This window comes from Microtus oregoni, unplaced genomic scaffold (assembly GCF_018167655.1).
Source record: "Microtus oregoni isolate MIOR12 unplaced genomic scaffold, Mior012 000073F_ref0000255, whole genome shotgun sequence".
NCBI classification, from domain to species: domain Eukaryota; kingdom Metazoa; phylum Chordata; class Mammalia; order Rodentia; family Cricetidae; genus Microtus; species Microtus oregoni.
This window is the reverse complement of record NW_024543986.1, coordinates 1866618-1882799: the sequence shown is the minus strand read 5'-3', so window position 1 is coordinate 1882799 and position 16182 is coordinate 1866618. Positions and strand designations below refer to the sequence as shown.

General features: G+C 41.6%; 1 protein-coding gene across 7 annotated transcripts in view; it reads right to left on the bottom strand.

Moving 5' to 3' along the window:
* The window catches only part of LOC121441113 (lysine-specific demethylase 6A-like), a 136517-nt gene extending 123416 nt beyond the window's left edge, over positions 1-13101 (bottom strand). For 6 of the 7 annotated variants that reach the window (XM_041642245.1, XM_041642246.1, XM_041642247.1 and 3 more), the window contains exons 1-2: positions 12935-13092; positions 12672-12735 (exon numbers count right to left, since the gene is read on the bottom strand). In XM_041642245.1, the coding sequence (XP_041498179.1) occupies positions 12672-12735; positions 12935-13092 (222 nt within the window). Of the gene's footprint in view, positions 1-12671; positions 12736-12934 lie in introns of all 7 variants that reach the window. The other variant, XM_041642248.1, reaches the window with a different exon arrangement.
* Between the last annotated feature and the right edge of the window lie 3081 nt (positions 13102-16182).

Here is a 16182-nt window from a genome sequence, read left to right as displayed (position 1 = left end):
AGGGCAAGCAGTTTCTTTATTTAATTAACCAATGACCTTCCTCCATCATCATAAGACAACTTTCAAGAGTTATTTCTTTCCTTCTACCATGTAGATCTTGGGGATCTAACTTAGATCACCAGACTTGATAACAAAAGCACCTTTACCCACAGAACTATCTTATAGGCCCACAAGCTTACTTTTAAATGAATACAGAATAAACAATAAGAACTACAATATTTAATATTAAGGCTTAGATTTAGCTATTATAAGCATACTAATAGAACAGATCTACGAATAAATGAAACAAAATTCAGCACCCAAAAGAAATAAGACTCTAGAATTATGTGTAATTTTTGATAGATACAAAGCAATTAGATGGAAAATATCACATTTTTAGAGAATAGGGGTGGAGTAATTAAACATATTACAACAAAAATAAAATAAACTTCAACCTAAACCTCACATCTTGTTCAAATAGAAACACATAAAAACTGCATTTACCACAAACTTTATAGTTCAGGCTCAGCGAAAGAAGCACTTCCTGACAATTATGAGAAGCTGAGTTGAAGTCTGCAATAACCACACAAAAGCCACACATGATGGTACACACTTGTCACCCTCAGTGCTAGGGGATGGGGTGAAACTGCTGGGACTTGCTGGTCACTCAACCAGCCTAGGGGGAAACAAAAAAGCACTCTAGATATAGTACGAAATCCTTTCTCAAGGGTACAAAGTAACAGAGGACAACACCCTTTATCTTCTAGCTTCTGTATGTACATACACAAGCACATATAGCCATACAAACAAATCTGAGCATACATATACCACACTGATGTGGGAGTGTCACATATCTGTTGACTTCATTGGTTAAGTAATAAACAAACTGTTTGGGCTCATAGCTTAGAACATAGGTGGGTGGAGTAAACAGAACAGAATGCTGGGAGGAAGAGGAAGTGAGGTAAGATGCCTCAGACATAGACGCCATGCTCCGCTCTCCCGGGCAGACGCACGCGATGAAGCTCCGACCCAGGATGGACGTAGGCTAGTATCTTCCCGGTAAGACCGGTGCTCACAGATTATTAGAGATGGGTTGATCGGGATATCAGAATTAGCCAGTAAGGGCTAGAGCTAAAGGACCAAGCAGTGATTAAAAGAATACAGTGTCCGTGTAATTATTTCGGGGCATAAGCTAGCCAGGCGGCTGGGGTGCTGGAACACAGCCCCGCCGCTCCTATTACTACAACACACACACAAACACACACAAATACACAAACGTAAAACTCTGAATAATAAAAAGCATTTAAAAAAAAAAGTCTTCAGGACCTATAAAAAAATTTAAAGATCAGCCAGGTGGTGGTGGCAGATGCCTTTAATCCCAGCACTAGGGAGACAGAGACAGGCCTGTTTCTGTGAGTTCAAGGCCAGCCTGGTCTACAGAGCCAGTTCCAGGACAGGCTCCAAAGTTACAGAGAAAGCCTGTCGCGAAAAACAAAAACAGAAAACAAAAAAAAAATTAAAGACCCATGGAATAGAGTCAATGAGATACCTCAGCAGGTAAAGGCACTTTCCAGTAAACCAAAGTTCTAGTCCGAGAACCCACAAGGTGGAAGGAAAGAACCAATTCCCGTCAGTTGTCCTCTGACCTCCACATTATGCCATGCACAAGCACACTGCACACACACCATAAATATGCAAATGAGTAAATTTTTCAATAGAATATGTCTAGAAAATTGGTATCTCTTTTTATTGTGTTGTTTTGTTTTGTTTGAGACAGGGTTTCTCTGTGTAGCTCTGGCTGTCCTGGAACTCACTATGTAGAGCAGGCTGGCCTACCTAGACCTCAGATCTGCCTGTCCCTGCCTCCTGAGTGCTGGGATTAAAGGCATGTGCTACCACTGCCCAGCTGAAAATTGGTAACTCTTGCTCTGTTATAAAAAAAAAACAAAAAACAAAAAACAAAACTTAAAACATTCAAAGCAAAGCAACTGGGTAGATCCAAATCAAGGAATGGTGCAGAGGCTACACCACACAACAGATTTCACACAAGAGATTTATTGGGGGAGGGAGAGAGTGAAAGGCAAGGACGAGAGAGAGAGAGAGAGAGAGAGAGAGAGAGAGAGAGAATGAGAGAAAAAGAGAGCAGTCTGTGATGGAGAGAACCTTTTGACCACTGGCGACCACATAGCTGCTGGAGCTGAGTTACAGCTGCTGCAGTTAAGCCACTCAAGGCAGGCTGGGAGCACCTGATTCCTAATAGTTCTAAAAGTCAAAATACAAAAAACCCTCAGGCTGATGGCACTGTCCCAGCCAGAGATAGAATGCTTGCCCAGTATACACCAGTTTCTAACATTTTATTGCCAGCATTACCAAAAGACACTTAAACAGCTCAAAGACAAATAGTAAAAAGAAAACCCAAGGGAAAAAATAAAACAAAACAGGGAAAACACAAATAAATATTCCACCAAAAAGAGATACATGCTATACATAAATACATGCTATACATATTTAACATGTTCAAAAATCACAGCTTTATTTTTCTATTGAGTCCCAAATTGGTCAAATAGCCTCATCTTGTTGGTTGCTAAAACTATTTTAATTACAAGAGGAATTAAATAAATAAAAAATAACGTGATAGATTGTTGTAGTACGGAGCAGCGGGCTGTGTCCCGCCACCCGGCTAGCTTTACCCAAAATAATTACACGGAAACTGTATTCTTTTAAATACTGTCTGACCCATTAGTTTTAGTTTCTTATTGGCTAGCTTTTACATATTGATCTAACCCATTTCTATTAACCTGTATAGCCCAAGAGCTGGCTTACCAGGAATGATCTTAACTTGCGTCTGTCTGGAGTGGGAGAATCATGGCGACTCCCTGACTCAGCTTCTTTCTCCCAGCATTCCGTTCTGTTTACTCCGCCTACCTAAGGGTTGGCCTATCAAATGGGTCTAGGCAGTTTCTTTATTAATAAGAAATCACTCCCATATCATTTCCCCTTTTTCTGTTTAAACAAAAAAGAAAGGCTTTAACTTTAACATAGTAAAATTACATATAGCAAAACAGTTATCAAGCAAGAATTACAGTTACAATATTTATATCTATTTTATCTTTTATCATAACTAAGGAAAACTATAACTATCTATTCATTCTTTAACTCCATCAAAGACTTCAGAAGGATATAATACTACCTAAGTAAACAAGAAATAAGAAAACTCTAGAAATGACAGAGACATCTTGCTGCCTGGACAGTCACCCAAAGTTCTTTTGTATGGTTGGGGCATCCATCTTCAGCCTTCAGGCCCATAGTATCCAGTAGACATTTCCATGAAGCAGGAAATTTCAAAGACAGTTTAGTCACTATCTGCTGTGTCCTGCAGAATGTCTCGCAGACTCTTTTATGAGTCATGAACCCCAAAAGACCGTCTCACCTTTAGGCAAGTTCAGCAGTCCTCTCTCTGCGGGTTCTCTGTGTCCATTTTATGCAACAGTCCAGGCAAGAGCAGTTTCTTGCCCAAATGGCTATCCAACTCCATAAGGATCCTCTTCGATGCCCATCTTCCTCTCGAAGTAGATTGGTGCCACCAGGAGCAGATATGTCTCATTGTCATGAAAAGTCCTAAGTTATTAAAACATTAAATGCCATATTCTGCAGTCTTTGAAAGATATGAAGAATGTCTATCTAACTGAAATGTATCTCTATATATCTAGAAAATCTAACTAACATGACTACAAGATTGACTATTATTGATGATTAACCATTAACCTATATTTCTTAATTATACATTACATTTTTAAATGAACTACACAATCACAATACCTTAATCAAGATCAGAAATACATATACATATAACAAAATTGACCTTAAAATCCATACCAATGCAAATTATTCATACCTATATCATATCCCCCTTTAAATGTAAAAGAACATTTATAAACAATATTTTGGGAACATGGGCGCAGTTTTTTCTCTCCAAACTGCTTTCTGCTGAATGGGGGCGCTGTTAATCAGATCATTTAGGGTGTAACCTGTGTGCCAGGTTTATCTTAGTTGCCAGTTGAGTGAAGTAATTTTTTGAGGGTGTTTACAGGAAATTTTCAGGAGGTCGTGGTCTATCATACCATATCGGGATAGAAGAAATCCATAGGGTCTGGTCCTCTGTGAAAACAAAAGAAGACCCTTTCCAAAGTATCATATCCTTAGACCCAAATTTTGAAATCGTAATACCTTTATATCCATTCTGGTTTAGCTTGGCAGCCCATGTAATGAAATGTCTGTCTGTACTTAGCTCCTTTACAGTCAAAAATTTTAAAGAAAACACAATGTACATAATCCAGACTCTCTGTGAATTTTCCATTTTTACGTGGCTTATTTTTCTTTATTTCTTTTAATCTCTTAACTATCTGTACTCTGTCTCTTTAAAGACTTTACCCTTTTTTAAAGACATTTACTTTATTCTCTATATTCTTATTCTTTTCTCTCTCAAGCCTATGTACATTCATCCAACACTGTGATCCACTGAGGTCTGTTATGTCTGAATCTGTTTTATTGTGAATCTGTAATATTTTTACTATCCAGGAGCATTTCTTAAAATGTTAAGCACTTCTTGAAAACTTAAGTTGCACCATGTACAGGTAATATGGTACCACCTGTGTCCTGCCCAGTCTAAACCTTAACTGTGTTGTTATTATGGTAATTACGGTAGTTCCTGCCAACCAGCATAGTTCAGCAAGGAGCAGCCGCTCCTGTCTCAGATCCATTTGGTGTCCCTGAGCTGTGCACAGTTCCAGGCACACAGCAAGTCCTCATTGGAGCCGCACTCAGCAGTTTAATTTTGAGACTGAGCATGCAGCACAGAAACTCTTTTTATCCAAGTTACAACCAAATCTGACACGCAGAGCAATGCGGAGTCTGAAAACATGTCTCTTCCAGCATGCTCTTCCGCCTGCCTAAGCCTGATTTTGCCATCTGCCCAGGTGCAGGCGGGGAGCGCTGAGAGCACTCTCCTTTAGATCCCAAGCGGGAACACAAACATCCAGTCCCATAAAATCCATTGAAATGCTTTAAAGCCAGAGTTTGCAATGGCTGCACAGTCCCAAGATGCCGCACTTTAAAATGACGCAGCTTTTTTTTCTGCTGCTGTTGCCGAATCAGGAAATCTCTCTACAGCACGCCACCAACAAACAGCAAAAATCTGTGTTAAAGTCTCTCTCCCTTATTTTTAAGCCTTTTAGGTTTTTAAGTGGATTTAGTCCATCACGTCGGGCGCCATTCTGTTGTAGTACGGAGCAGCGGGCTGTGTCCCGCCACCCGGCTAGCTTTACCCAAAATAATTACACGGAAACTGTATTCTTTTAAATACTGTCTGACCCATTAGTTTTAGTTTCTTATTGGCTAGCTTTTACATATTGATCTAACCCATTTCTATTAACCTGTATAGCCCAAGAGCTGGCTTACCAGGAATGATCTTAACTTGCGTCTGTCTGGAGTGGGAGAATCATGGCGACTCCCTGACTCAGCTTCTTTCTCCCAGCATTCCGTTCTGTTTACTCCGCCTACCTAAGGGTTGGCCTATCAAATGGGTCTAGGCAGTTTCTTTATTAATAAGAAATCACTCCCATATCAATAGATGTTGCCAGGCGTGGTGGCACTCAACTGTAAAACCAGCAAAAGTGGCTGGGGCAAGAAGATTACCACATGATCTCAAAACAGTCTGTACATAGTAACACCCTATGAGAAAGGGGGATGGGAGGTGATTGGGGCACAACACTGGAGAGAAGGCTCAGCAGTGTGTTAAGTCTTCTGGAGAATCTGAGCTTGGTTTCCAGTACCCACATGGTAGCTCACAACCATCTGTAACTCAAATTCCAGAGGATACAATACCCCCTTTCTAACCTCTGAGGCCATTGCATGCAAATAGTACACAGAAATAGACACAAACACCCATACACATAAAATAAAAATAAATATATTTTAAAACATATGCAACTACCAGCAACTGTACTGAGAGGCAAAAGAAGGCAGATCTCAGGGTTTTGAGGCCAGCCTAATCTATACAGTGAGTGTCAGGACAGCAAGAGCTGTTGTTACGCAGAGAAACCCTGTCTTTAAAAAAAACAAAAAACAAAAAACCGGGGGGAGGGGGAGTCTAAAGAAATGAACCTGGAAAAACGGCTCAGTGGTTAAGAGTTATCATATGGCTCTTGCAGAGGAACCAGGTTCAATTTCCAGCTCCCACATCAGACAATTCACAACTACTGTTAACTCCAGCTCCAGCAGATCTGACACCCTCTTGTGGTCTTCAGGGACACTGAATTCATGTACACAAATCTATACACAAACACGTATGCACATAATTAAAAAATAAAAAGAAGGGACTCTAGAGGCAGGCATTAAGAGTATTTGTTGCTCTTGAAGAGGACCCAGTACCCACCTGGCAACTCAAAGCCATTTGTTAACTCCAATTCCAGAGGATTCAATGTCTCTTCTGATCTCCAATAGGCACAAACATGGTGTACATACATAATCATACAGGTAAAATAAAAAATTTAAACCTAAAAAATAACTTTTTAAAATTTTTTTTCAAAGTGAGAAGGGCTGGAGAGTTGGTTCAGTGGTTAAGAGGACATGTTTCTACTCTTGCAGAAGGCCCAAGTTCAATTATCATCCATCTGTAACTCCAGCCCCAGGAAATCCAATGCCCTCCTCTGACCTCTGAATATACTAGGAATATATGCATGGTGCACATACATACATACATACATACATACATGCAGGGAAAATACTTGTACACAAAATAAATCTAAAAAATTACGTGAGAGAAAGGAACTCTAAGTTCAATTATCATCCATCTGTAACTCCAGCCCCAGGAAATCCAATGCCCTCCTCTGACCTCTGAATATACTAGGAATATATGCATGGTGCACATACATACATACATACATATATACATGCAGGGAAAATACTTGTACACAAAATAAATCTAAAAAATTACGTGAGAGAAAGGAACTCTAAAGTAAAAAGTTCAAAATCCATCTCCCTAGCTGTGTTCCGCTCTCCATAATAGTGATTACTTAACTACTTTGTGATTACCCCTCCAAAACTGATCTTTATCTTTTAAGCTGGCAGACAAATGCACTGAAGATCCCATAGAGGGCTGGAGATGGCTCAGAAGTTAAGAGCACTAGCTGTTCATTCCCAGTACCCACAGGGTGGCTCACAATCATCTGTAATGAAATCTGGTGCCCTCTTCTGGAGTGCAGGTATACATGCAGACAGAACACTACATACATAAATCTTAAAAAAAAAAAACCATAGGAAAGTATATATTAGTATTACAAAGAAAGATCATGAGGTATATAACACATAGATCATCCTTTGAAGAGCTGAAAAAGCCAAAAACTGATTTTTAGATTATTTTTGTAAACAAAATTAAAAAGCAACTTGTTACTATCTAATTGGGAATTAGTAAGGATCTCCAAAGAAAAAATTGCCATAGTTTTTAGGAGTTTTGTAATATGTTAAACTGACCTTTCTTACAAATGTTCAGAGTACTGGACACTGTGCTTTCTGCCCCTAAAATTCATGGGCCAGTAATCCTTATACTAATCCCACCCCACTCAAGGAGTTTCAAGTTTAACATAATGATATCCACATTACCTTCATATTTCCTACACTGAGCACTTGAACTTGGTGTGCATTCAAATATTTCTGTCATAACTTATAAACCAATATAGAAAGCATATGCAATTATATATCAAGTGTCAGTATGAATACATGACTATCATGCTTTCATTAAATAAACTCCATTAATTAAATAGTCTGCAAATAACTACATGAAAGCCATAAATAGCCCAACCATCATTTCAATTCTTGGACAAGTGGTAGGTAGTGTTTTAAAAAAAAAAAAAAACACCAAAAAAACCATAAATTAGTTCTCTGGATACCACATTTCAAAAATACTAATAATGTAGTGTTATCAGTTATCAACATCAATTTCAAAGAAATCAAAACATCACTAAGTTTCAAAGCAAAAATGAATAAAAATCCCCTTCAAATATGCAGAACATTGGTAATATATATGCAAAGCTAAATGTTACATGATCTAAATCAGAAAGAGTGCAGCCTGCTAAGCAATAAACCTTAAGTTTAAGTATGTTTTTGTTACACAAGTAACAAAAATTTACCTTTGAAGCAGTTTTAACAACCTATATTATGTAAAAGGAAATCAAATGTTGTCTTTTGTATCTGAGTCTACAGAAAATCTATTCAATGAAGAAAACAAATTTAAAATTACCAGTTTAGAGCCAAGCATTCTTATGGCTCACTCTTATAAATCCCAGTAGTAAGGAGGCTGATGCAGGAACACTATTACCCAGTGGCCACCTGGGGCTAGAGTTAAGACCCTGTCTCAAACAAAGAAACAAGAGTATGTACTGCTGCAACTCTATTCTGTGACAGACATGTGAACATGTTCTGTAATCTCTTACTATAATTTTGTTTCAGGGAACACAGCAAAAATCTTAGCAAATATGTAGTAATTGCATAAAACTTTGTCCAAGCAATTTTGACTATAAGTGTTTAGAAGATAATTTTCCAAACTAGAAAACAAGTTTAAAAATCAATCAAATTAAAAATCTAATTTTCAGTCACAGGCATACTTATTTATTTTGGGGGGGGTAGAATGAATCAGTTGTCTCTCCCTCCTCATTGTAGTTCAAAGTGATGAAACTTAAGTCCTCAGGCTTGGCAACAAGTGCCTTTTCCTGATGAGTCATCTTACCAGCCCTCATGATACTATTTCTATAACTACTTTTTCCAACCAAAACACTAAAGTTCTTTAGCACTGAAAATGAATATCCTCTTTAAGTCCTTACAAAAATAAAGTACACATTTGTTTTCACACATCACCAATAATCCAATATTATAACATAAGATACCTCTAAAACTTACCTAATAATTTCCTCACATATGCAAAACCAAGCTTAGGAAAATATATCTTCAGTAGATCTTAAAAATTATTTTCATTACCCACCCCCAAAAATAAAAATGTCAAGTATTTTCTTAATATCACTTTAAGAATACATTTTTAATTTTTCAAATGATAAACAATTTGTAATTCCTAAGTATTCTATAAAATCTTTCTATTAAAAGAGCTATCAAAAAGAAATCCAACCAGAATACTTAAGACAAACTTTAACAATAAGATTGTTTGAAACAAACAACTATAGGGCCTGGGACATGGCTCAGTCAATAATCACTTACTGCCAAGTCTGACCACCTGGGTTCAATAACAGTGACATAGGAAAGACTAGAACAAGGATTCCTGACTTTCCACTGGTGCTTGCTAGTGTGCCTGCTCTAGCCTGCATGCAATGCTCTCTCTCCCTGTCTCTCCCTCCTTTGTGCACACAAACACATACATGCGGTTAAGAGCACTGATTGCTCTTATAGAGTATGCAGTTTCAATTCCAAGGACCCACATAGTGATTCACAACTGCCAGTTCTAAGAGATCAGAAGCTTTCTGGCCTCACCAGTCACACCACCCAAGTGGTACACAGACATACATGCAGGCAAAACACCCACAGACATAAATTAAGTAATAATAATGAATAATTAAGTTATCCAAAAATTAAGGTTCAGCATTAAAGAGAAAATTTAAAGATCATGCTATATTACAAGAATTTTAAAGCAAGCTCTAGTTCCTTACAGCCTTATTTAAGGTATTACTACAAAAATACCTTATTAAATTTTTTAAATACAAAACACCATACTATATATAAAAGACAATCCTGCAAAGAAAACTTCTTTCAATCACTCTTGCATAATGGGATCTTACAAAAGAACGCAGAGTCCAGGAGAAATCACCTGAAATATAGCAGCCTCACACAGGAAAAAGTAATAAATAAATTTGCAAACAAATAAAAAATACTTATGTAATGGTTTTAGTTTTTCAAAACATTTTAGACTTCTGTTTATAAATGTGCACTTTAAAACTTTAAGGATGCAATAAAAACACAAGGGTAAATTTTTTTTTTTTCAAAACAAATAGGAATGACTAAATTTCCACAAGAAATTTAGTGAAATACATTTTGGAACAGACGAAATTTTTCTGGGAATAATGCAACAAAATTCGTAGCTAAAAAAGGAATTCTGGTAATTATTTATTATGTTTTCGGTTAAACTGCCTGAACACACCCAACACACACAGTAGAGAAAAGTCAACATTTTTTTAAAGAGTTACATAGGAAATAATTCTAAAACCAACATAACTCAACATTCCACTCCCCAAACCTCACATCCAAAAATACAGATTCTCAAGAAACTTAAAGGATGGATAAAACTAAATAACTCAATACTCCTTTCCAAGGACTCTAGTTCACTCATTCTATGCAGAATCCAATTCAAGCAGAAGAAAAAAGTTACATTTTGTGAAGCATAAATTTATATTATACATTTTACGGATATGTTCAAGCTAATAAGGACACAACTAAGATCTATCCAAGCGTTCAAAATACGTAATATAGAATGTTCTAACATGAAGGCTGTTGGGTCCTGATCTAAGTAGCTAGGACCCTAAAGAGCACTTAGCCCAAACCAGTGAAGATTTTTTTTAGCTCAATATACTAACTCAGTTTATCAAACTACCCGACACGTATTAAGTCATAATTCTTCCCCAAAATTAAATGAAGCTTCACAAATTTTTCATGTTTAAGATGTTACTATATTCAAATACCAAAAAAATGAATAATGCACATTTAGAAAATTTTGAAAATGCGCAATTTTTAAAATGTTAACTGTAGGTTTCACTCACTAGTACAATACAATATCCAATGTTAGGCACCACCTGCTGTGATTCTGATTACAAGCCTTCTAAGATATGAAATTATGAACTAGCACTTTACACGTGTACATAAAACAGATTCCACTTATTTCTTCATCACCATAACCAAAAGCAATAAATTTAGTCAAACTTTCAAAATGAATTCTTCCTGCTAGCAACTTTCTTAACGCAATGTAGAATGGCAATGCTCAATCCAAAATAAAATGGGCCTTCAATCTGAACACTTAATTAACTTTGGAATGACAACTTCACAGAAATCTAGTCTTTCTACATAAAAGACTTTCAGATAGGCTGGGGTAATCTTAAAAGCCGAAGACCAACAACTACTGATGCTTATATCATTCAAAAACTAGTCTGTACATTTTGTCCAGCGACAATTTTAATGGAGCAAATTAATACCCATATTGTCAAAGTTTAATTCAAATGCTCTTACCGCTCAAAGAAACTGGACTTACTGAAAAGGATTATGTGTGTTCTGTTTTCTGGTCACTGCCTATACTCAAAACTTCTTATATTTAGATACCTGTGACCAGAGATAAAAAGCAACTAATGTCGCTAAACCAAAATACAGGCCAAAAAAAAAAAAAAGATAATCATTAAAATAATCAACTTTTTAAAGTGGTGCTAGGCTTTAGTCTTCTTTCTTAAATTTCTCACTTGCAATAATAGAGCTAAGTGTCAACCGCAAACCTAGACTACAGCCAAAGAAAATGTCTAACGAATGCAACAGCTTGCATACACACTCCAAGTTTCAGGGTCCAAATGAACAAGAAAGCCTCCCAATACCATTCCAATCACACTTCGGTCAGGAACTATAAACTGCAGCCGACGGAACAGACTCCAGCCTTTGTTCAATAGCTTGCTTCCGATGGGTAACCAAAATGTGCTACAGGTTGATCAGCATTACCAGGCTGGCGCATGCTGTTTCCAAGCTAGAGAAGGGTACAAAAAAATCTACATGCAAATAATCTATGACAATTTTTTAAACCACTGAGCTACACACTCCATGGGGGAGGCCTGTTCTTCGATACTATTTATTTCCATGTTTACCTCTCCTCCCTCCCTAACCCCCCCCTCCTTTCACTTTCTCCTCCCACCCTGTCCCGCCATCTTGGGCTGATAGAAGCAGCCATTACTTAAGTAAATGACAGTACCAACAACTTTCCACACAAATAAACAGAGACTACACCCTGAATCCTCGCCAATCGCCCCTGGCAGACTCACAGGAAACGAAGGTCCAGAAAACGCACTCACATAAACTGTGGTATATCTATAGCAGAGAGACCCAAAAAGTAAACAAGTCACCTAACTTCAGGTAAAGCACACAGCAATCGAAATACGTGTCACCAACCCAATGCAAAGTCGTCACCGACCTAAAGTACGGACAACTTCCCCCTGCAGGCGGCAGAGACAAGAAGCCGTCCCAAAACGTTCGGTTAACAGCAGACATCACCAACAGCCTGACTAAAGAAAGCCTAAAAACCCGTGGAGGTAACTAATGGGGGATCCAACGCAATCTGCCCCGTTCGGGATCTCAGGACCCTGCAGAGGCACCCCGAGGATCATCGGCCTAGCTCCCCGGGGCGCTAACATCGGAAGCAATTTGGTCGCCGCACATGAGCTCGGCCCAAAATGCGCGGCTGCTTCTGTTGCTCTGGCTCCGAGAGAAGTGATCTCTCAAGAGAGCAAGGGAGGCACCAGGGGGTGCGGGGAGCGCAGGGGCAGGAATTAGTTGTCCGCAAGCCCCTCTGTCGTCCGAGGCCACGATGCGAGCTCGTCCGGGGCCCCGGGCGAGCGCGCGTCTGGCCCGAGGGACTGTGTCCGCGCTCCCGCCCGCAGCTGCCTTACCTTGCCCAGGAGGGCCTTCATCCTGGCGCCATCTTCATGAAACCTCACGAACCCGAAGAGGCGGCTGCCGAAAAAGACACACGCGGCTCGTTAGTGCTCCCGCAACGCCGCCGAGCTGTCCCTGCCGGAGCCCGAGGCCCCGGCGTCGGCGCTCAGCCGAGGTGCCCGCCCCACCGCCACCACACGCGAGCCATGCTCCAACCTCGGCGGAGAGCGGCGCCTGCCTGTCCCGAGCCGCCCCGGCCGCTGCCCGCGCCCCGTACCTGTCCAGTCCGCCGAGCGCCTCCCTTTCGTCGCCTGTCAGGCTGGGGGACGCCTCTTCGCTCTCGCCGCTCGCTTTTCCCGCCGCCATTTTCTTTTCCTCATCACCGAAAGCGGCGGCGGCGGCGGCGGTAGCGAGCGATACTCCGCAGGATTTCATGGAAACGCAGCGAATTCCCAACTCCAACGCCGATAGCCCCCCTCCCCTGGCCGGGGCCCGCAACGACGCCCCCAATCTCCGCACGGGACTGGCACAGCAACTTTATCTCTGCCTCCTCCGCCGCGAAAGACGGCGGCGGCGAAAAACCCCAACGCGGAAGAGGCGAAGGCAGCTGCAGCAGGGGCTGTGGAGCCACTGGGTCGGTAGCGGCGACGGCTCGGCTGTAGGGTCACATCGCGGGGGCGGGAAGGGGACAGCCACAGGCGGGGACGACGGGAATGGCCGGAGCGCGCGGGGACCGGGAGCTCTGGAGAGATTCGTGGGAGACACAAACTTCCCCGGCACCAGCACAAAGTTGTTGTAATTGTGTCACACAGCAAACCCCACGCCGCTGTCGTGACCCCCCCCCCTTCCTTCCCGGCTTCTGCGGCCAATCGGAGCAGGCCCTTCGCCTCACGTGACCTTTGTTGACTCGCGTCAGCCGTGGCTCCACTCAACTTGCTAGCTGCTTTAGCCCGCCCACCGAGGCCGCCACAGACCCGGGAGCGGGGTGCTCGCCAGCTCTGCTCGGTGATTGGCTGAAGGGCCCGTCCGTCCTGAGAAGGGTTGTCACTGAGTGGGGCAGCCGGCTAGGTTGTGCTTCTTAAATACGCGGGCAGAGAATGGCGGGTACGGGCCGAGTGGCTTCTGGAGCCTTGGCGGGTCGGGGTTGGGGAGGGGGGGGCTCGGGCAGGGCGAGGTCCGACATTGCCCGCGGCGGCCGCGCGCAGGGACACCGTGGAAGATCTGTGCCTGCCCAGAAACCTTTCGGTGGGCCGAGACTGCGGCTTCAGTGCTCCTGCGCTCGCCCGCGCACTCCGGGAATAGCGAGCTCCACAAGGCCCAGGAGGAGCGGCCGAGTCGCGGTCCCAAACCGCTGCCCTCGGAAGAAGGCGCACACTTTGACCCTGCCACAAATAAGAACCTCCACGAGGAGTGCGCCGGAGGGGCAGCTGCCCGGGTGCCGCCCTAGACTAGGCCCCAGTGGTGGTCCGAAGCCCCACACCCTCCCCGAGGTGAAGGGGAAAACGTCCCCGACCCCCTCCCACACACCCCAGGCCGGAAGGAGTGAAGAGTCACCCGCAGGGTCTGGCGCGCTGGCCGCGGCACCCCACCGCCAAAGGTCTGTCGGCAGCACTTTCGGGCCAAATCTAACTACTGCTTGGATTTAGCCCGCACCCGTGCAGTAATTCATTACCCTGGAAGAAAAAAACAGTGAAATTTGTTGAGGAGGGGATACCCAGAATGCTGGGTCCTGTTGCTGTCGTCTCAGTAGGACCTCCATGGAAGAGTAAGAACTGCATGTGAACTGACCTTAGAGAAACAGAGCCTCAACACACTTGGCTGCCCACAAAAGCTTTTGCCTGCTTCCCCGAGACACAGAAACTCATAGTAATATTTACTTGTTCTGCCCCTCAGGAGGGGCACATAAAAGTCTGGTTTCAGTCCACAGTATAATCAGGAGAAAAACTAATGGACTTGGAAAGACAGATTTAATTTGTATCTCATATAGCAGGGCACACCTCCAGTTTTAGGGGATAGGGAAGTACTGATTATTAAAAAATAACTATATGAAGAAAAGGATCCCTTTATAAGTGGAGTTTTATATGTTTTAAATAGTAAGTTTACACCTGTAATCAATAGGGTATATTTAAATTTCGATTTCAGACTATGTGAGTGCTGAGTCAGTAAATCCTAGCTGGATTTAGTGAGACAATGACAATCCAGAGTGATTTCTGCAAACACAGGGCACTTTCAATTGCTGCCTGGAGACTAGTAACTAGATGAACAAACTCTAATTTTATATGAATTATATTTCATGTTTAATTACAGTTTTGGAAAACATCTCTTCCACTCTATGGTATTCCATTTTACTTGAGTGAGTGCAGGGGACTGAATGTTTTCCATAGCTAAATTAACACATGTATTGTTAAGTGTCACCAATGGTGACCTTCAAAACCTGAAAGATTTTTGGCCTCACTACCACACAAGCATTCGTTTGCACAAACAGAAATGAAATCTGCCAGTATTTGGCCATATTCCCGAAGTTAGTGGTTTCTGATTCAGTACCTTCCCAAAAATAATATAAAGCCACCCACCACCCATGACTCAATGCCTTCCTGTCCTCCATTGCTAGGATAAAATATTAGGGGCAGAGTGATGGGGGTGGCTGAAGTCTAGCTAGCACTGCCACTTTCTAATCCTTTGTCCAAGCTGTGTGACCTCTAATCCAAAGCTGTTGTTTTGCTTTGGAGGGATTCTTGTTTGTTGGGGCACAGATTTTATGGGACAGCTTCTCGCTCTGTAACCCAGACTGGCTTCTGGGTTCTTGAGCCCCAGACTCCTCCCTTCTGGGCATAGAAGACATGTACCACCATGCCTGGCTAAAACAGCACTTTGTTTATTCCAACTACAACGATTTATCCTCCATCAAGCATGAAGCAGTTTCCATATAGAAACATAAGTCTTATATCACTGTGTGAGTTGTTGGCCTTTTACATAGTTTATCTTCTGTCAAATATAAATAAAATAAGTTTGGACCCTTTCTTATTCACTGTTGAGAAAATGATTAAATTTTATTTTAAATTTATGACATACAAAGATGGGAAATGTTTATTTTATAATAATTATATCTGTGGAAAATAGTAACTGGGCTGATTTAGCTCAATTGGTAGAATGCTAGCCTATCATCATACATGAAGCATTTAATGTGTTCCCCAGCACAGCATAAAGAGGGTGAAGCAGGCCAGGCGATGGTGGCGCACGCCTTTAATCCCAGCACTTGGGAGGCAGAGGCAGGTGGATCTCTGCGAGTTCGAGACCAGCCTGGTCTACAGAGCTAGTTCCAGGACAGGCTCCAAAGCCACAGCGAAACCCTGTCTCGAAAAACAAAACAAAAAAAAAAAGAGGGTGAAGCAGCACAGACCTCTAATCCAATCACTCAGAAGGTAGACACAGGAGGATCAGAGGTTGAAGGTCATCCTAGGCTACAAAACACAAAGGCAGAGTGCTGTCACAGTAAGAGCCTGGTATGTATTACATCATACAAAT